Source organism: Nothobranchius furzeri, chromosome 18 (genome assembly GCF_043380555.1).
Source record: "Nothobranchius furzeri strain GRZ-AD chromosome 18, NfurGRZ-RIMD1, whole genome shotgun sequence".
Taxonomy (NCBI): domain Eukaryota; kingdom Metazoa; phylum Chordata; class Actinopteri; order Cyprinodontiformes; family Nothobranchiidae; genus Nothobranchius; species Nothobranchius furzeri.
This window is the reverse complement of record NC_091758.1, coordinates 24,994,037-25,015,381: the sequence shown is the minus strand read 5'-3', so window position 1 is coordinate 25,015,381 and position 21,345 is coordinate 24,994,037. Positions and strand designations below refer to the sequence as shown.

Below are 21,345 nucleotides of genomic sequence, written 5' to 3'. Positions count from 1 at the left end.
GTGGGTTTTTTTATTTTTATTTTTTGGTCTTTTTATAATTAAAAGTAAAATTTGCCAATTTGAATGTATTTTTTGAAAGAGAAATACTACTTAATGATTTCCGTGTGCCTTTTTGTGAACTCACTTGGGAAATGCATCAATGAAAAATGGGAAATGCATCAATGAAAAATAACTACATAAAATCATTTTCTTTCAGTGACATTTTTCAGCGATGAAACTTATAATAAATACATTTTAGGTTTTGTAGATTATTCCAGATGCTTTAAAGTGTCCCCAGTAAACAATGCGCCCTCCCCTTTAAGGCCGAGCTCCTTGTATATGTCGATGCAGCTCTACAGCCTGCTAAGGTCCAGCTAGCATAATCTAACTGGCCTGCAGGACTATTTTTTTTCTTTCAAATGTGTTTATGTTTTATTTTTAGGACGGACGAGAACCGTAAAAACACCGGATGATAACTTCAAAGACATAGCTTGAACGGGAGACCGCCAGGGCAAAGAGAAGGGGTGAGATTGAAAGAGTTAGCTTAGCTAACTTAGCTGTTAGTATGCTAAGCTAATGTTAACTAGCCACAGTTTTTCACGACTTTCTGATTTATTTATTGAAACGTGTGATAAATGCCACCACGGGGCTGGATTGCGTTGTTAAAGTGACTTCTTCCGTTGAGCAAATTTGACTAATATGGTTTACCGCTGCGAGGAGTTCAAAGTTTGACGTGTTTTGATTTATTTCTGCAGATGCCAGAATTGTTTCACTTCACTCAATGCTTGTGCCTTCCCCCAAAGAAACTCTAGATACATTTTACATTTATTTTTGTTCATCTACGTTTAAAATGCTTTTTAATGGAGTATTCCAGATTTGCTTCCATTTCTCCTCAAATACAAACAACACAAAAGCCAGAGAGTGTATTTGAGGTTAATGTTTTTGGCACATCTGACTTACATGTCACTGTATGGAGGTAGATCCGTTTTCAGACCCCAGGATCTAATTAAGTAGGGTCCAGTTTGGTTTCTGGTGTGAAATTATTTATTACAACATATATGTGTGTGTGTGTGTGTGTGTGTGTGTGTGTGTGTGTGTGTGTGTGTGTGTGTGTGTGTGTGTGTGTGTGTGTGTGTGTTCAGATGGATGTCCGAGGTCCTGGGTTTTATCCATCTTAGGACCAATCACCAAAAGATATGTTTGAATAATTTAATAATAATTGATCTAAGGTGAATAATTCCTGCTTCCATCAATCTTTTTAGCTCTTTACCTCCTGGTTTTATATCTCTTTGCCTTTTATCCACAGATCCATGGCAAAGTGGCTGAAGGATTACCTAAACTTTGGCAGCAGGCGTGATCCTCCACAGCCTCCAAGGCCAGATTACACTGAGAGTGAGATTTTAAGAGCCTACAGAGCACAAAAGGAGCTGGACTTTGAGGATCCATACCAACACTCTGACAAGGAGCACCAGAATGGTGGCTTTAGCTCTTGTAGTACGACAGTAAGCCTCCCTTCTTTAGCTGCGTTTGGTTCAGTGCTGCCCAACGGTGTGGAGGTATAACTGTTCTTGCATATTTATTTTTCTCCAACTTCCATGTAGCGCCACATCTTATGTTTTTGATAAAACTGACCTTTACTTTATCCATATTTTACATGTTTATTTCAGAGCTTAATCAGTTATTTGTTATTGTTATTGTTATTTTTATTTTATTCACGTGTGTCATGTTCAGGTGAAAGTTGTGTCACCAAAGCACAGACTAATTAAAGTGGACTCTCAGGAGTTTGGGCGCTGTAAGATTCCGCTCAGTCCGGTCACTGTTGAAGAAGAACCTGTAAGCACCGATTTTATTTTGCGTTTCGTTTTCTATTTAATTTCCCTTCGCTTCTTATCTACTTTCAGTTTTCACTAATTTTCACCCCCACCAGTGTCTATTTTTCTAAGTTCAGTTTTTCTTTATGTCATCACATTTATGATTTCCTGTTTCTTCCTGTGAAGGTAATTCCCTCTGCCCCGGCCGCGTCGGACACTGAAACTGACTACTCTGATCCCTTTGATGCACGTCCCGACCCGAGAGCCAGACCAAACTGGGAGCCCAAACCTGCACCGACAGACTGCTGCAGCTACATGGAGCCGTTTGAGGCCCAGCGTATTATTTCAGGTTTAGTACAAGAGCCGATATTTATTATTGCTGCGTGTTCTTGAATCGTCCAGCATCGCTGTGACTTTTGTGTTTTGCAGAACTGCAACGAAGCGTGATGACCAACAGGTCTGTGAGCCAAGACGGCGGTCAGTTGTACGATAACCCTTATGAGGAGAGGAGCCGCCACCACCACCGAGCCGCTCCGTCGGCTCAGCAGCAAACGCAGAAGGCTGACGGAGGACTGAACGAAAGCAAAGACAGCCGACTCCCTCAGGATGACGAGAGGCCGGCGGACGAATACGATCAGCCGTGGGAGTGGAAGAAGGACAACATCTCTAAAGCTCTCGCAGGTAAAATGCTTTCCCCTGTTGTAGGAAATATTAATTTAGCAGGTCTTTTTCACAAAGCTGCATGTTTTTTTTCTCTCGGCTTTAGTTCAGTTTGAAGGAGAGCGCTCATGGTCTCAAACGGAACAGAGCAGGTTCATCAAAACTGGCTCCACATCAGCAGCATCTGACTCAACGACACTGCGTCTGGTTGGTGACACCCCCCCTCTGCTGGGGGAGAGGGTTGATCCATGTCTGCCTCTGGAGAAACAAGTGTGAGTGGAAACCATCAACAATGTGTTTCTAATAAGATTTCCCCTTTTTTAATCAAAGCAGCTACATTTAATTTTACGTTAATAACCAGGGTATCCGCGGGTCCTTAAAAAGTCTTAAAAAGTCTTAAATTTGCTTTTCCAAATTTAAGGCCTTAAAAATCCTTAAAAATGACAAATAATCCTAAAATACAGTTTCCAAAGGTCTTAAATTTTCAAAGACCCGATAAACAAGATTATTTTATTCCTATAAAATTTTCGTGAATATCTAGTTAGTCTTCAGCATTTTTTGTGTGTGATGTTGGCGTAAGCGGAACCGTGCACGTTCAGCTGGTTGTGAAAGGGGGCTATTTTTAGATGAGCACATTAGCTGGTTAAGCTAGTGGGAGCTTGCGCCATGGGGAAGGGCAACTTTAATGGTAACTGGATGGTTAATCCCACGTTCGCGACGTGGCTAGCACCGGTTCCAGGCAATAGCTGGAAATTATAGCTTAAATTAAATTTAAAAAATAGCTTAAATTTGGTCAAAGTGGCCTTAAAAAAGGTCTTAAAAAGTCTTAAATTTGGCTCCCTTAAACCTGCAGATACCCTGAATAACTCCCACCTACTTGCATTAGTTATTTTATTAAGTTATCTCCATTTGTGCTTCTATTTAGACTTTTGAAAATCGTTTTTGCTGCTCTTGAACTTTTAACCAGAGCAACTTTGTTTGACCTTTAATCTACTTGAGCTTAAGTTGCATCACTATCTTAATAGTGCTTCCTGCCATTCAGGAACCTTCTATCATCAAGTTTTGCTATAGAAATTAGTCTCTGATCAAATCAAATAAAAAATATCTGTTACATCATTTGTTTTTTTGAGTGCTGAGTAGATAAAGCTGTTAACAAAGATCTGGTGTTCTCTGAGACAAAGCAGGTTGTTCATCACTTTTTCAGCCACAGATTGGTGAAAATCCTGCTGTAAACTTTCATTTGGATTAAAAATAGCTTTTCCTTGGATGGCCTGTAGGTGGTACCATGGAGCCCTGAGCCGCTCAGAGGCTGAATCGCTACTGACTCTGTGCAAAGAGAGTTCTTACCTGGTGAGGAACAGCCAGACCTGCAGGAACGACTTCTCGCTTTCTCTCAGGTAAACACTCCTGCTCAGCTTCTGGCCCGTTTAACCCCACAGGACACCCATAGGGGTGCATAGTCTTCACTGCAGATATGTAGAGCAAGGTTTAGAGTTGAACCTTGGACTAAATGACTGTGTTAATAACCATGTGTGTAAAGACCGAGTGTATGCAGGACTACTTTTGCACACCAATAAGCTGAATCTGAGTCCTGAAACCAAATCTAGAGCTACTATAAAGTCAGCAGCAGATGAAAGTATTCTGCCTGGTCAAAATCAAAGTAACCACCAAAGGAAAGGTCACAGCAGCACACATTCACTGTGACTTTGTTTCTATAACTAATGACGGGAGACTCCGACCACTTCTCCAGATTGGGGTTAAGGCTGGACTCTGGGAGCTGATCCATATGTGAAAATGATGTCTGATGTCCCCTGAGCCTCTCCTTCACTATAAATCCAGATGAATCCTGGCATTGTCATCTTGGAACATGTCCGTGCCACCTGGAGAGAAAATCCCTGTTGGTGGAATAATCTGGTCGTTCTGTATATTCAGGCCTTTAGCCGACCTCATTCTTTGGGCCTGACCAGCTGCAGCTACCCAGATCGTAGACCTCCCACATGATCACACCTCACCCTGATGGAACAGGACCATTCTGGACCCATCAGACCTTCTGCCATGGCTCCAGAGTCCTGATCTTTATGCTCCCTTGCAAACTGAAGCCCTTTTCCCAAGTTAGCAACTCGAGTTCTACTGGTTTCACTTTGATTTGGATTTGATGAACATTTGATCGAAACGATGGTTTCCCACTTTCTAGTTTTTAATGAAGCGTTGAACGGTTATTAGCCCATGTTTAGTAGTTCCTGTAATCCCCTTGTATGATTCGCTTGGTGCTAATCATCGGACCCTTCTTAAACAGACCGAGGTCCACATGGATGTTTAAGGAATGAGAAGCTTCTTCTCCTACCCTTTGCTTCTATTACTCTACTGCGTTCTCTTCTACGTTTGCACTCTTTCTACTCATCACCGCTGACAGAGCCTGACTAGTGTTCTTCCCTCTAACTAGTTTTTCATTAGCCTCAGTAATAGAGGTGCTGAAAAAAATCGATTCAAGTCTGAATCGGGACTCTATTATTTATAAAGGTTCAGAATCGATTCCAAGAACTGAAATATTTGGCATGTTACAGGTTTGAGATGCACTTTTTGGATCTTTGTTAGGAGAGTCAGTACTCCGTTTACTCATGTAACTTGTTTCTACACATACTTGAAAAGTATTTGACCGTATTACTTTCAAAGCTACTGTTAGGTAACTACAGATGTGTTATATTTTACAAGGTAAGCAAAAATAAATGTTGCCTTTTGGTCAAAAGATTGCTTCTGTTTACAGTTTTAGAATCACTTTATTTTACATTGTAAATTTGCATTTTTGGAGCAAGACCAGTTTAAAGTCGGATAAAAATGTCCCATAGCTTTAACTAACTTGTACAACAAAGTAGTTAATCCTGGAGCCGACACTCTTTGTTAATCCTGATTGTGAATCGATTTAAATTGAGAATCGAGAATCGATTCTGAATCGAATCGGCACCTCAAGAATCAGAATTGAATCAAATCGTGAGTTGCTCTAAGATTCACATCCCTACTCAGTAGGTTAGTGCAGCGTTAGACCCTAACCATAAACATACATCTCACTTTGGGCTGAATGATAATCCCCTATGAGGCAACAGGTGGATTATACCAGGTGGTGAGTTTTTTTGTGAGAAGGCCAGGCAGCGACCAACATTTGTATACATGTGGCTTTACAGTATGCAACACGTTTTATAAGGAAATGTAAATCTTAACTGTGATGATGCTTCTTTCTGAAATGAATCACAGTTGATGGACCTGAACATTTCCAGTATAGAGCACAAAGAAGCTGAGGAAGCTCAGCGGTGTTCTCACACCTTCAGACTGTTTACCTGCCAAAAAGCTGTTACTGAGAACATGAAGAGACTTCTAAGAAAGTGTAGAGGTTACCTAAGCCACACCCATTCTTTTTTGTTTTTGCTTTAGGCTTCATGACTAATGTTTAAAAAAAATCTAGAGAAGTCCTTTAATTGAAGGTTAAAATGATTTTCTTTGCGCTAAAGTAAGAAAAGTCTAGCTTTCATGAGAAATAACAAACTTTTTTTTCACTCTTGCTCTTTAAAAAACTAACTTGGCAAAATGAAAACTGTTAATCCACCAATCAAACCGCGTCTCTCGCTGCTGGAGCCGCCTGCCCACATTTAAATCGAGCATTAAGCTGCATTTCGAACAAAAAGACTTGATGTAAATTCTTGCTTTAGCAAAATGTGTCTGCGTCACAAAGAATGCAGCAAATGTTTTGTGTGAAATAATATTCGGTCTGCTCCGTCTTCAGGTTGTGAAACCTCTGGGAAAACCATCAACAAATACCCCGGTCCTCACGATCCACTACCCAGCATGTTTTTAGTTCCCTGCTTCACCACACCTGACTCTGTGGTTGGATCACATGTTCAGCAGGTGGTCAAGCTCTGCATAAAATCAGGTGTGTTGGAGCAGAGAAACAACTAAAACATGCTGGATAGTGGCTCTCGAGGCACCTCTGATCGGTTATGGCAACAAAACTGGCTGGCTGGAAAACCTGGTTCATCTCCTCCAGTGATGAAGCTTTCCCATCATCAGATGATCAAAAATGAAACGTCCTGTAGTTGAGAAGTTAAAGTCCTGGGGTCTCATTTATCAAACATTGCTTAGAATCCTTACTAAAACCGTACTTAAGCTCAGCAAAAAAATGTACTTACGCCAAGTAGGTTTGTGATCTATCAAACATGGAGTACGCACAGCTGCACGCAATCTCCGCTTCATAAACCAGAAACTATCTACAAATGTTCTCAGCTGCTTTTTAGTCACATCCCGCCCTCACCACGCCCACTTTCTGCCATAAATGGTCAATGCAAAGTTCCTTGTGGATCTCATGCATATACATAAGCCGGCTGTTGCAGCGCTCCGCCAATGACGATGGCGACCGTAGATCAAGACAGATCATTCACAGGCAGAAAGTGAGGTACTTGTGGGTGAGGTGGAGAAATGAAAGGAAGTGCTTTTGCAAAACAAATAAGAGAAAATCCACAGCGTTGCTGAAGCTGTCAATGTTGTGAATTCTTCAGATAGATCTGTGGCGGATATAAAAAAAATGGTCCAATCGGGATTCGATCCCCAGACTCCTGGGTGAAAGTCACGTGCACTAACCAGTCAGCCAAACGGAGATCTCCCCTGTACAAGTAGCCAGGGCGTATGTATGATCAATTGGGTCACGGTGACAGGACACACACTGTCACAGACGCATAACATTCTGTCTCAATCTGTCCCCCTGCTGATATTCTGCATTCCGTATTCTGTGCTTCAGGCTGTGTGCGTGTGTGTGCGTGTGGGGGGTCTTGTTCTGTGTGAAAACGAAGCAGTACAAGCGATAATGCTGCAGGATTTCATAATTTTATCCTTCTCAGCAGCAGCACTGCAGGTGCTCTCCATGTCCAACATGTGCGTAAGCCAGGTCCTTAGTCAACTTAAAGCTGCACACATTTTTCCGCTAAGTTTTCTTTCATAAATCCCAAAGTTTGCGTAGAAAGTTGCTTACGCAGTTTTCCGACCCCGTTTTGTGCGTAAGCAAGCCTGATAAATGAGGCCCCTGCCCATTAAGAACTGGAGATTACTAATAGTGATGGTAACTCTGGTTATTTAAGGAGAGCTGGGCAGTTCTTCAGCCAGGCCACTGGGAAACGTTACATGCTTCTCAAGATTTGAGTATAATCGTTAGTATTCATGTTATGCAAACATCTCATGTCTGATTGGCTAACAGAAATGCATCCCTCTTCTGCTACCTTTGCTCGCTTTTCATACTGGGGTAAAAAATGCAATATTGACATTTTATCTCCACAAATAACACAAGCCTGAAGGACTTCTGCCATGTTGTGTTAGCTGCTCTCTTCTGGCTGCAAAATCAATACAGCCTTCCACTGCTGGGCGGGGCAATGGTTTTCAATTTTCCCTGTGAAGTAGAGACTGGCCTTTTCTGACCTGAGCATTTTCCCATCTATTTTCTTTCAGCAGCTAATGCAGGCGATGAGGGTCAAAGACTATTTTCATGCACAATGGTTTGCTTTACTAAATGGTTTGCCCCTTCCGTCTTTTTTTATATTTATTTTGTTGTTTTTTTAACTCAGGAGCTGTAAAGGCTTCATGCACATGAAGTTCACCCCATCTGCAGACGGGCGTTACGTGTTGGGGGAGAACAGTCCCCCCTTCTCCACCATTCCAGAGGTCATCCACTACTACACCACGCACAAGCTGCCCATCAGAGGAGCCGAACACATGTCCCTGCTTTATCCCGTCATAGTACAGACACTCTGAGGCTGACGCCAAACCTACGGTCTCTCCTGGTGCTACTGAAAACTACTCATGCCTGCCTGATCCTTCATGCTGTTCCTTTCCACTGTTAGGTGCCAATTTCCCATTTTGTTACAAACTCCAAAAAGATCCGATTCAAACAGAAGAGCTCTGTGTCTCACAAACTTGTCAAATAATAATTTCACTGAATTCTTAATTTTCTGGAGTCCACGAGTAATAAGTTTGTCATCTGAGTACAAACAATCAAACTTCATTCCTGAAGTGTCTTTAGAAAGTAGAATACGTACATAAATACATTATTGCATGGTATCTGTTTCTGTCATGCAGGTGATCATGAGGTAAACAACAAAACTTGTGCCAGATAAACTTGTTTTCTCGTTATTTTTGTGATTTGCAGTAGACGTAGATGATTGAAAATGCAGTTGAACGCTTTCTGTAGCTGAGAACAATACTGTTATTACCCTTTAAGTATTTGTTAATGAACCAAATACGACATTAACTGGCCGTGTTTCGGCATTGGGGGACTTCTCTCTGTGTGTTTCCAGAGGCCTGTGAATGTCTTATCTGTTTACCTGCAGTGTTTATCATGTCAAGGTGTGAACTACAGAAAATGTCAAAGAAATACGACTTAATAAGATGCCTCTGCTATATTAGTTTAGAGAGTAAACTAACTGTGGCTTTGATAGGTTGTTCACTGTTCTGTTTTATACGATTTGAAGTGTTGGCTCTAAATAAAAGTGTCTGTTTTCAAATGATTTACGTATCTTTATTTATTTATTTTTTAACCAATAAAAATGATCAGCATTAGTCTTTTTAACTTTATGATTACAGGAAAATATTAGTAAATATAATTATGGATTTAAACTAAAGCTAAGTCAAAGCAGCTATTTTGTTATATAGACCCCTTGACCCAAGCACTCACCCCCGGCTTCTGGCCAGAAGAAGATGGCTCTCCCTTTTTGACCACTGTTATGTCCGTTTTCAATAAATTGAGCTAAATAATGGCATGATTAACACATAAAGCGCCGTAGGCTGCACACGTAGACAAAATAAGAGCAACATAAAATTTTACACTTGAACTAGCTCCTCCAAGGCGTTCCCTGGCCAGCCGAGAGACGTAGTCCCACCAGCGTGTCCTGGGTCTTCCTTTAGGTCTCCCCAGTTGGACGTGCCTGGAAAACTTCACCAGGGATGCGTCCAGGAGGCATCCTAACCAGATGCCCGAGCCACCTCAACTGACTCCTCTCAATGTGGAGGAGCAGCGGGCCTACTCAGAGCCCCTCCCGGATGATCGAGCTTCTCACCCTATCTCTAAGGGAGAGCCCAGCCACCCTGTGGAGAAAACTAATTTCGTCCACTTGTATCCGCAATCTCGTTCTTTTGGTCACTACTGTAACATCCAGGAATGGTCAGTTTTCACCTACAGATTGACCTACATGACATCAATCTGTCTCTGTGCGTCTCTTAATCTTCCAAGCTGCAGGAAAAGATTCAACACTCCCGTGTTTACACTCAGATTGTCAACATCATGTTCGCTTCTCAAAGTTCTTCTCTGCCAAGCCTGTCTGCTTATCTAGGCTGTCCTGCACAGAACAAAGGACTGAACCGTTATAATGGTAAGTAATCATATGGTCGAATGAACAATAATGGTTGATGAATAATAATAATGTTTAGATTACTCTTTGCTTAAATTAATAAGGTTGATTAATCTGTGCTTGAATTACTGAAGTTGAAATGAATATTATTACATTGAAATATTTATATATGATGATCAGTAATGTTTGATATGACAAGGTAATCATGATCCACTTAAGTTAAATGTCATTACATATGAATTTCTTATACACAAATCAGAGCTCTTATCTGAAGAAGGAGTGTTCTGAGGTTTGTTTGGTAAAACTTTTAATAAAACTAAGGTCACTTCCTGAGTGAGTCAGTTTTAGAGAAAGCTATGGACTGGCCATCCGGAGCAAAAACCTCTTTAACCCAGAGCATCTTTTGACAAGCTGTCAAAAATCTGCTACACGCTGAAGCTAACACAACAAACGGTTCCTGCAGAACAAAGCTGATACAGTTCTGACTCCCTAAGAGTCCTTCTAGATGCAAACTAGTTCCAACCTGTTGTGCCTGGAAACATCTCTGGACTGGACAGTCGGTGCTGCGGTAAATCTACTGAACCTTGGTGCCCAGAGGTCATCCGACCTTCCTGACCTCTGGATCCGCGAAGAGGGTCTCCAAAAAGGGTGAATTAGACACAGCATGAATTGTGTCTGATGTGGTTTTGATAAGAATCAACTTCCTACTTAATGCAAACCAAATTTATTTTACACCCAGGACTCAGTTCTTCTAGATACAAGGTTCTGAGAAACGCACACCATTCAATCACCATACACAGTGGCGGAGCTTGATATGTGCAGTATGTGCGGCCGAACAGGGCGGCAGTCTGCAGGGGGCGGCATTTAATTTCCTTTTTTTTTTTTTCTTCTAAAAAAATTGTTTTAAGCATCAACCAATACATAAACAAAACATAGAAATTGCATGTTCTTAATAATAGTGATGATAATAATACTATTTCTGTAATAAAAGCACAACAAAGTGTAACCCATATCAACTACTCCCTGTCACATGACCCACGTCAGCTGATGTGAGGTCCCTCTCCTGATTGGCTCCTTCCACGTCGCGGCAACAATGAAAGCTGGCTGTGGGGGAATACTTCCGGGCTAAAAACAAAGCGTTTTTCTCCCCTCAATTCATTTATACTTTCATTTTACCTCAGCGGTAAGTGTTCTTAACATCTACCAATAACACCCTTTTACTTGTCAGTGACCAGTCGATCGTTTTCGCTATAAAAAATGACCTTGTTCGGCGGAGTTCCCACCGCGAGCAGAACTCCGGTTCAAAAACGCTGTTTTTGAAACACTTTTATTTACTTAAGCACTTTAATGGGCTTAACTTAAAACCAAGAGCAATCGAATGATTATTGTTATGTGTTGCCTTGAATTCGGCTATGTTGTCTGTCAGACAGTTGCTTTCCTTTATTGTTGTTTTTGTATTTGTTTGTAGCAAACGCTACTGGAATGTATAGATTAAGCTACGTAGCCAAGATGACTAATAACTGACCTGTTGTACATTCGTGATATGTTTACCGGTAAACTGAATCGAACTTGATGTGCTAATGAACGTTTCTCTGGCCTACAGGTCAGGTTTTTTTCCCCATGTTGAACTGATCTTCTTCATATTGAAGTGGCGAGCTGGTAGGACCATTCTTTCTTTTTGGAATCGGGAAATGAGCTATTATTTACCCCATGAAAAACGAAGCGGCAGCGGGCTGCTGGAGGTGCCCTGCTAGTAAGATCCCGTTTAAACTGAAAACTGCCATAAAATAAAAACTATAATAGCTAGAGCGTTCTTTTTTTAGCTGAAAGTTGAGACTCTCGCCTTTCAGCACATCTGTACTGTACAAGTCGATGATGCCATCATGTTGCGTTAAGTGTGTCTATTTCAGTAGAACTTTGACAAGTGGTGAGAAGGTGGCCAGGAGCTGGATGTTGTATTCAGTCAGCAAACGTTGTTATATATAATACACTCCACGCAATTTGAAACAAAGTTGTAGGTGTAATGTTTTTTCTTGTGTGTGTGTGTGTGTGTGTGTGTGTGGGGGGGGGGGGGTCACAGGGGGATCTCGCACAGGGCGCCATTTAGGCCAGCTCCGCCTCTGACCATACATCACATCCCATCCACTTAGATTTATCCATCACAGTAGTCCTATTTAACTTGTCTTGTTTTAATGTGTTTAGAAAATAAATTCCTTGCCTTTTATAAACCTGACTGTCTGAATTGATACGAAGTGTGTTTGATCCTTGAAAAAGCAAAGTAGCCTATCTTCTGATTAACCATCCAAAGACCAAGCAGGTTGATATTCTATTTGTATATAGCATATCTTATTGGTCATAAGAAAAGGTAATAAATTAAGCTTATAAGCAACAATATTTACCTCTCTACACCACCCAAAGCTCGTGACCATAGATGAGGGTTGGAACGTAGATCGACCGGTAAATCGAGAGCTTTGCCCTCCAGCTCAGCTCTTCTGTAGATGTTTATAAAAATGTATAAATGGTTGTTTTTCAAAAGGTCCTGAAACAGTTGTAACAAGAAACAAGCAGTCATTGCTAACGATGCTGGATGATCAAAGAGCTTTGTGTTCAAGCACAATAATACAGAGACGAAGGGAAGGACAAGATGTGGTAGAAAAAAATGTACAAGCAATATAGATAATCACACTCTGGAGAGGACTGTGAAACAGACCCCGTTCAGCAATGTGGGGGAGATTGGACTGCAGCTGGAGTCAGCGCTTCAAGAACCACCACAGATAGACATACGCAAGACATGAGTTTCAGCTGTCGCATTCCTTGTGTCAAGCCACTCTTGAACAAGAGCATCTTGTCTGGGCTGAAGACAAGACTACTGTTGAATGGTCCAGAATTATGTTCTCTGATGAAAGTGAATTTTGCATTTCCTTTGGAAATCAAGGTGCCAGAGTCTAGAGGATGAGTTAATCCATGTTACTTGAAGTCCAGTGTAAAGTTTCCATAGTCAGTGATGGCTTGGTGTTCCATGTCATCTGCTGGTGTTGGTTCATTGTGTTTTCTGAGGTCCAATGTCAACGCAGCCATCTACCAGGTAAGTCGTACAATCTCTCCTGACCTTAACCCCATAGAACATCTATGGTATGGGGTATTGTGAAGAGGAAGACGCAATAGGCCAGTCCCAAACAATTCAGAAGAGCTGAAGGCCACTGTCAGAGCAACATGGTCTCTCATAACACCTGAGCAGTGCCACAGACTGATCGACTCCATGCCACGCCACATTGCTGCAGTAATCCAGGCCAAAGGAGCCCCAACTAAAATTCCCTTTTTTTGCATTGGTCTTTATTAGTATCTCAGAAAATTTGAATATCGAGTTTGGGATTTTAATTAGTTGTCAGTTCTCACAAAAGAAATAAACATTTGAAATATATCAATCTGTCTGTAATGAATGAAATATACGTTTTACTTTTTAAATGGAAATAAAAAAATAAATAAACTTTGGTGATATTCTAATTTTATGACCATCACCTGTAGATAAAAATAGACAAGTAAATGTTACAAAAAAGGCCTAAAAACTACAGATCATTTAGTTTTCTCATTCAGTGGTGTGAATTTTTGCCTCCTTACTGATTTCTTATGTTTCAGTTTTTTTCCTCACTCTTTAGGGCCTCTGAGCCAAGGGCTAGAGTCTCACTGACTCACACACACACTCACATATCTGGTAAGTCCATCCACAATCTAACTACAAAAGGCAGAGTGTGTATCACACAGCCTGATATGTATGGGGTAAATACTGAATGGTATGTTGTGTTTCTACCAAACTTTTCACATGTGGGTATGGAAAGAATCACCTCCTTTGAAAGATTTTAATTTTGTTTACATCCTTAAATGAAAACTCAAAGAAAATATCTGTGCATGCTTTACTTACCCAGTAACATTCTTTTTCATCCAACTGAAAAATATCATTATTACATTTCAGAAACATTTTCAAAAATAAAATCAAGAAATACTGAGATTAATAAAGGATGTTTTGCTTTAAGAACAGCCTTGAATCTGTTGGGATAATTCTGGTTCCTGAGCGCAGCTCACCGCTCCCCCAGGTGATGGGTCAAATGTGGAGAACGAATTTGCACACACACCAGTGTGTGTGACAACAACATTTAGCTTTAACTTCAAGTCACCCCCAAATACATATTTTTTGCTGATAAACTATATAAATTAGTGTCTAAATGTGCCGTATACTAGCCAGGCCTGCCAGACTCGTCCCCTGTTTAATTCTGCACAGAGAAAGAGTCTGGTAGCTCACAGGCAGAGAGGCAATTGAGGGGCGGGACTATGCAGCTTAAAAATAACCGATCAGAAAAAAGACGGAAATGCCGACTGTACCGCGCAACGCTGTAGTTTTTTAGCCGTAGTAATGAAAAGTGTCTGACAACGGCGCAAACATCTTAGTTTTTTTTAGAAGAAAGGCTTTTAGTGCTTCTACTTGTTGCAGATTTAAAGACGTGTCCAAGTCATTTAGAACAGAGGAAAGAGCCGCAGAGAACTCCACTTCAGTCGCCATTTTTATGACAAACTCTGCGTTATGATGTGTGACGTACGCTACTCAGCACCGATTGGCTCGGTTAGAATTCTCAGGGGGTGGGGTTATTTGAATAGGAGAGTTCCCAGACCCTTTAGCTGTTACTGCATCTTAGTAAAACATTTAAAATGTCTGCTTAAAACTGTGTGTTGCACCCTCCTCAGGTAAAAAAAATCAGTACTGTACTTGAATTTTAATCTGCCATCAATATTGGCTGTGAGGTACGCTATGACATCAGCTGGTACCTTATAATGTCACAATGCTGTGAGTGTGTATTTGTTAGCAGCTCCGCCCTCTTGGTCTGCCAGCCAACAGCATTTGTGGCCTTTTTCAAACAGGAAGTGGGAGTGGAGTAAGACTGGTTGGGGGTGAAATGCAGTTGAAGTAGCATAGAACCCTCAGACCATCACACTCCACCACCATGTTACATCAAAAATTTTTGTGACCTATGTGAAATGTGTCTTTGTGCTATTTTTTGTCAATAGAGGTTTTGGTCTTGGAGTTTGGTCCCGTTCTCAATTTTGATTATGTTCTGACACACAGGTTGTTCTGGTGTGTGTGTGTGTGTGTGTGTGTGTGTGTGCGTGCGTGCGTGCGTGTTTGTGTGTGTGTGTGTGTGTGTGTGTGTGTGTGTGTGTGTGTGTGTGTGTGTGTGTGTGTGTGTGTGTGTGTGTGTAATGTCCAGAAATTGTCAATTTTCACCAACAGATTGACCTACATGCCACTGGTCATCTGCAGACCTAATTCCACTCTCCAAGGTGGATTTTACACTCTATCTTCCTACAAGCCCAGAAGGATACTGTTGACATTTCAGGAGGAACACGATGTCAGCCTGTGTTCCCAAAACAAAGCCTTCTTTGATAACACCGCAGGAGTGCCCACTCACTGAATAAAGTGAATATTTTCATGAAATGAAATGAACAAATGTTACATGGATAATATTAATGTTTTGATTGATCTGTGCTTGAAATACTGAAAGTTGAAATGAAAGGAATTATTACATTGAATGATTTATATGGTAATCACCAGTAATGTTTGATATGACAAGGCAATCATTGCCTGCACTCAGACACAGGGACAAATTAAAGTTAAGTTAAACTCATGACACATGGATATTTCCTTACCCAAATCAGAGCATCCAGTATCTCAAAAAAGGCGTGATGTTCTGAGGTTTTCTTGGTAATATCCCTTAACATGGTGCGTTCCGATCGGACAAGAATTCATAACATGAGAATTTTAAGACAGAGCTCACGAGAAGGTGACTCAGTTCTAGAGAATGCTACTGAACGGCTGTCCGGAGCAACACCTCTGTAACCCAGAACATGTCTGGCAAGCTGCCAAAACCCTGCTAAAAGCTGCCTATCGCTGACACAACAAACGGTTCCTGCAGAAAAAAGCTGTATTGTTCAGACTCCCTAAGAGTCCTTCTAGACGCAAATGGTTCCATCCATCTGTTGTGACCCGGAAAACATCTCTGGACTGGAGAGTTGGTGCCCCCCCCCCCCCCCATTCCCACCCCCCACCCCCGGTGCCCAGAGGTCATCCGACCTCCCTGATCTTCGGATCCACGAAGAGAGTCTCCAAAGAAAGGGTGAGGTAAACACACAGATAGCGTCTGATGCCTTTTTGATAAGAATCAACTTGTCACGTTTTAATTGTTTGGAAAATAAATTCTTACTTTTTATAAACCTGACTCTCTTTTTGAATCAACCCGAAGTGATCTACAATCCCTGAATAAACAAAGAATCCTAGAATATTCTGATTAAACATCCAAATACCAAGCAGGTTGATATTCCATAATTATATACACAGCTTATTGGTCATAAGTAAAGGTAATATATTAAGATTTTAAAGCACTACATTTACCACTCTACGGGTGTGTGTGTGTGTGTGTGTGTGTGTGTGTGTGTGTGTGTGTGTGTGTGTGTGGCTGTGCCTGGTGGAAGTGAAACCAGCATTCTAAACATCATTAATCACAATGAATAAATTATTTAAAAAGGGGGACAATAACCTAAGATCATCTTTATTTGGCCAATTTGTTCCCTTAATTAATAAATTCATCTTTTAAAAACTGAATATTTATTTACTCTGGTTATCATTGTCTCACATTGCAAATTGTTTGGTAATCAGATGAAAAAAAGAGAAAGCAATACTTCTCCACATTTAGACTTGGTCTTATTGACAACTACGAGAAATTACATCAGTGTTGAACAATTTCATTTTTAAACACTAACTGCACATAAAAGAACTCTAGTGTAAAGTTTTCTGAGTCAAAGTTGCGTTTATACAAGTCCGCGTCATCCAGATGGAACAAGAACTAGTCACTGAAACATATATTTTAAATGAATGTAAAATGCTTGAGACATCACAAAGAGAATCGAGCTTACCTCTCTTTGGTGTAGAACATCTTTGGGATGCTGTCACATGATACCATAGCAACCAGCCAGTGTCCATGTCACCACAAAGAGGAGCTGAATCCAGGTACAAAGCAGGTAATTAGTTAAATGTTTTTATGTGCTTGCAATGATATTTAGTGAACTTAGAGAAACAATGTAGAAAATATTTTTAGTTCATAACTAAATATTTAAGTTGATTAACAAATGCATTTTGGATCATGTAAAAGTACGAATCTATGACTACGACACATTCGGTGGGTCACAAATGTATAAATATAGATGTATGTTGACATATTTGTGAACCTCTGTTGTTACAACTGACTCCTGCATCATTTCGTTCCTTTTTGTCATCTTTGTGCTTTAGAGTGTTTCCATGGCAACTCGAACACAGCAGCTTGCTCGTCCTAAACCCAACCACCTCAGATGTCCAGACCGGTATGCCTGACCAATGCCAAACAACAGAAACTTAATTTTAATTCTCTCATTTTCTGACTTTAAAGTCTCTCTACCTTCTTTTAGTCGGTCTGTGTATTGGTTGGATAAAATGCCACAAGACAGGACAGAATCCACCACAAGAATTGGTACAGTTTTCACTCTTTTTTGTCTCTTTTATTTTGAAATTTCACTTAAAAATAACAATTTTTTTCTACTTCCTGCAGAATTAACCTCTCGTTGGTCAAACATAGCCCAAAGTAAAAATTTCTACAATCAAGTCATGTAAATATAACTCTACTTATGTGGCTCATTATTTATTTATTCATTCAACGTTTTTAGTACATGTATGTGATTCAGTTTCCTGTTTCAGGATTTTACTAACACATTCCTTAAACTTCTATGCAGTTAATTGTTTTTATAAAGGTATCACGATATTTTGCACCTAACAGACCAAAGATGGTGAAGAGAGAGCTGAGTCAGAAGGCGAAGCTCTCAATTTACTTGTCGACACATTGAGAGGAACCAGTTGAGGTGGCTCAGGTATCTGAACAGGTTGCCTTCTGGATGCCTCTCTGGTGAGGTTTTTCGGGCACGTCCAATCAGGAGGAGAACTAAAGGAAGACCCAGGGCATGTTGGAGAGACTATGGGTGTTTGTCAATGTCAAGGCGCCTGGCCTTGCAAGGAGATGTCTTGCGAGGCCAGGCGCCTTACTTATGAGGAGACTGTCCTTCCTTGGTCAAAGAAAACGGTTAAAGGGAACAGACTTGCATCACGTGACCGCGGCTTCCACGGCTGTCACGTAACATCACGTTCCTACCATCACCTATGGTCATGAGCTTTGGGTAGTGACCAAAAGAACGAGATTGAGGATACAAGCATCCGAAATGAGTTTTCTCCACAGGGTGACTGGGGTCTCCCTTAGAGATAGGGGGAGAAGCTTGGTTATCCGGGAGGGGCTCAGAGTAGAACGGCTGCTCCTCCACATTGAGAGGAACCAGTTGAGGTGGCTCAGGTATCTGAACAGGTTGCCTTCTGGATGCCTCTCTGGTGAGGTTTTTCGGGCACGTCCAATCAGGAGGAGACCTACAGGACGACCCAGGGCACGTTGGAGATACTATGGGTGTTTGTCAATGTCAAGGCACCTGGCCTTGCGAGGCGATGTCTTGCAAGGTCAGGCGCCTTACTTACGAGGAGACTGTCCTTCCTTGGTCAAAGAAAACGTTTAAATGGAACAGACTTGCATCACGTGACCGCGGCTTCCACAGCGGTCATGTAACATCACGTGACACGCAAGATAACATTATATTTTATACGTGTTATTTTCAATATAAATATATAACGAGACTTTTACTTTTTAAATGCTGTATATGTTTGTTAAATGACATATATAAGTGAGTTACTACCTAATTCCATTTTTGGTTCTTTTTAAAACACAGGAAAGGTTTTTCTTTACCTTGCTAACGTTTCGTTTGCCGACTGCAGAACATCCTCAGAGCTGACGCTGATGGTGGCGTCACTTCCTACTCCGTTTATCCGCGGGCAGCAGAGGACGTTGGCGCCTTCTGCTGCCCGCTCTCTCCTCTCCGATGATGCAGTCCCATGCACGATCCAATGTGTACACCCCAGCGTCTCTGTTCATAGTCCTGCATCCACGTCTCCTTATCTAAAGAAAAACCTTTCCTGTGTTTTAAAAAGCACCAAAAATGGAATTTCAAACTAAACACAGTAAGAACACACCAAAGATGAGTTACTACCTGTTAGTCACCGAAGCTGCAACTACTAAGCAACTAACCAACCATAGATAACTTCTTTGGATCTAAAAAAAAAACTTTTTAAATTAGTTAACTTACTTTTAAATTTGAAATTTGCCCCTGAAGTAGCTGACGGCTTTTGATCCGCCATCCTTTTGAAAATACCGCGGTGTATTCTGGGAAATTTTTGACCAAGGCTAGGCTACAAGACACCTCCCGTGTATCCTTGCTCAGCTAGATAAATGGCTACCAAACAGAGAACACACGCCTCGGTAGAACACGAACATTGGAACACGTCTTGGCGGCTCCTGATGACATATCTCCTAGACAACCGGGGCGGGGCCAAGACATCAAGGCGAGGTTCCTTGGCATTGAGAAACACCCTATGTCTCTCGCCTGGCCAGGGAACGCCTTGGGATTCTTCCAGAAGAGAAGAGGACGCAGTAACAACCCAATCACTTGCAATGCTTCGAAAAATTTTGCAGAGCTGAATGAAAGAAGCAGCTGAGACAGAAACTGCATGTGTGAAGTCAAACACCACTTTGGGGTGTTTTCATGAGAAAATAATGAAACACATTCAAAACTCTAAAACATGGACTTGCCTGATATAGGACCTTTAATTTAGTTACAAACATTATTTTTTTCTGATAATATAGTCTCTTCTTTCACATTTCGTTCCCCAGGATTTCTCCCATTTGGGAGGTGAGTCAGTGGGCTCTCAGGGCTGTTCCATCCGAGCGATTGTGTTCGCTGGCTCAGCCTCGAAGACCTGTAGCTGACTGGCAGCCAAGCCGTCCTTTTCCTGCTCCTGTGAGTAAAACTAAAGAAATATAAGTATAAGTCATCATGCAAACGTCTGCCCTGTTAAACCTTATTTATTAATTAGCTGTTTGAATATTTCAGGCAGGATCAAAACATTTGTGTACAACTTTTATTTACATCACTTCTATGATGAGAAATGACTGAAATCAGATCAGATTAAGATGGCAGCAACACACTCTGGCTCTGGCAGCCTTGGACTAGCTGTTAGCTTATCAGTAAACTATTTCACCAAATGAAGGCTGATCTGTAGACGATTAGGGCCCCTTAAATGAAAACAAAGAAAACAAAAGTAGTTCTGAGATTTCTGACTTCTGAGATTAAAGTCAGAATAATTTTCTTTTCTTTCCAGTGGCACTAGTCCTCTTTTGTAGATCAGGAGGTTAAAAAAGGGAAGATAGAATTGAGCAAATTAAAAAAAAGGATATTTTAAAACTCAAAATCTCAACTCTTAAATTAGATAATTCCTGATAGCACACAGATAATGTTTTTGCCTTTTTTGTGTTTTATTATCATTTTATTTGATGAATGAGTGAAGCTGAGCAGAGGTGCGCAGACAGCTGTAGCTTCCAAGCGGATTTGCCAGCTTGCCCAGCCGAAGAGACGGCAGGTTCAAGTGGGGCCCAACAGCAGGTTTAAACCTCGACCTTTGACCCAAACTGCCGCTAAAACATCTGCACGTATAGCTCTACTAGCCAGTAAGTCTGACTTTGAATCACTGAAGCTCACCAAATGCTGTCATCATTCATGGCTTTTGTCTTTTCAGCCCCAAAACGAAACCATCCCAAGTATGAAGAGGAGCGCTCGGCGTACTGGACGGTTTCTAGAGCAGCCCAAAGCTGCACGGCCAGCTACCGGATTATGGAACTGTCTTGTCCCAAATATGAGAAACTGCTGTTTGATGACTACAACCCATACGTTGTTAGCCATGCAGCCCTCTCCGCCTGCCCTTCTGCTCGAGTTAAAGAACTCAGTTTGCCTCTGCCTCGCAAATGTATCTCAAAGGAATTTAGTGATAAATAAGAAATCTTATGTAAAATGGTTACATTTGTTTCTTTTGCTTCATCAGTAAACACATAAATTAATCATCCTCTATGTGTGCTGCAATATTTTCCAAACTCTGCCCCACATTTCCTCCTTTAACTTTTAATTAGCATGTAAAACCAAACTTTGCCACCATGAAACAAATCCAAACTTCAACAGTTTCCTGTCGACTTGACCCTTCTGCACATTGTTTAAATTCCAACAGTGTCATCCTGTATGGATGTGAGCATATGCCTCCATCTCTGACAACTCATTAGAGGAGAAAATAAAGCCTCTTCACCTGAAATTGCTTGGAGACTTTGTGCAGCAGGCGTCCTGTGGCCCATTCTGCGGGTCTCTGTGTTTTCTTGTCAGCACGATGGCTTTGGTGATATGTTGGATAATAGTCACATTTATAAAAGGAGTCACTAATAAATCTAAATATTGAGTCAGCCTTCCCTGACCCTTTCAGGTACCTCAAACCTTCAGTTTAGGACCCACCCCCGTCCTTTCATAGC

The 21,345-nt window shown here is 41.2% G+C and overlaps 2 protein-coding genes across 6 annotated transcripts; both read left to right on the top strand.

Annotated features, from left to right (window-relative positions):
* Positions 1–281: 281 nt before the first annotated feature.
* On the top strand, positions 282–8,989 carry shda (Src homology 2 domain containing transforming protein D, a). Of its 5 annotated transcripts, none has more exons than XM_015969745.3 (9): positions 282–503; positions 1,122–1,208; positions 1,286–1,481; positions 1,711–1,812; positions 1,977–2,139; positions 2,220–2,471; positions 2,557–2,722; positions 3,728–3,847; positions 8,051–8,989. In XM_015969745.3, exons 2-9 carry the CDS (start codon positions 1,126–1,128, stop codon positions 8,235–8,237), a joined length of 1,269 nt encoding a protein of 422 aa, XP_015825231.3. In that variant the 5' UTR covers positions 282–503; positions 1,122–1,125; the 3' UTR covers positions 8,238–8,989. The 5 variants fall into 5 exon arrangements, with proteins under 5 accessions (XP_015825231.3, XP_015825230.3, XP_015825232.3 ...); XM_015969744.3 differs by having other exon boundaries at positions 1,286–1,535; XM_015969746.3 differs by lacking the exon at positions 1,122–1,208 and having other exon boundaries at positions 1,286–1,535.
* A 7,664-nt stretch (positions 8,990–16,653) lies between these two features.
* Positions 16,654–20,894, top strand: spmap2 (sperm microtubule associated protein 2). Its single transcript, XM_054741716.2, has 7 exons — positions 16,654–16,894; positions 17,163–17,233; positions 17,318–17,379; positions 17,458–17,515; positions 19,669–19,795; positions 20,343–20,502; positions 20,571–20,894. The coding sequence occupies exons 1-7, from the start codon at positions 16,817–16,819 to the stop codon at positions 20,825–20,827; spliced, it is 813 nt and encodes a 270-aa protein (XP_054597691.2). The 5' UTR covers positions 16,654–16,816; the 3' UTR covers positions 20,828–20,894.
* Positions 20,895–21,345: the final 451 nt, after the last annotated feature.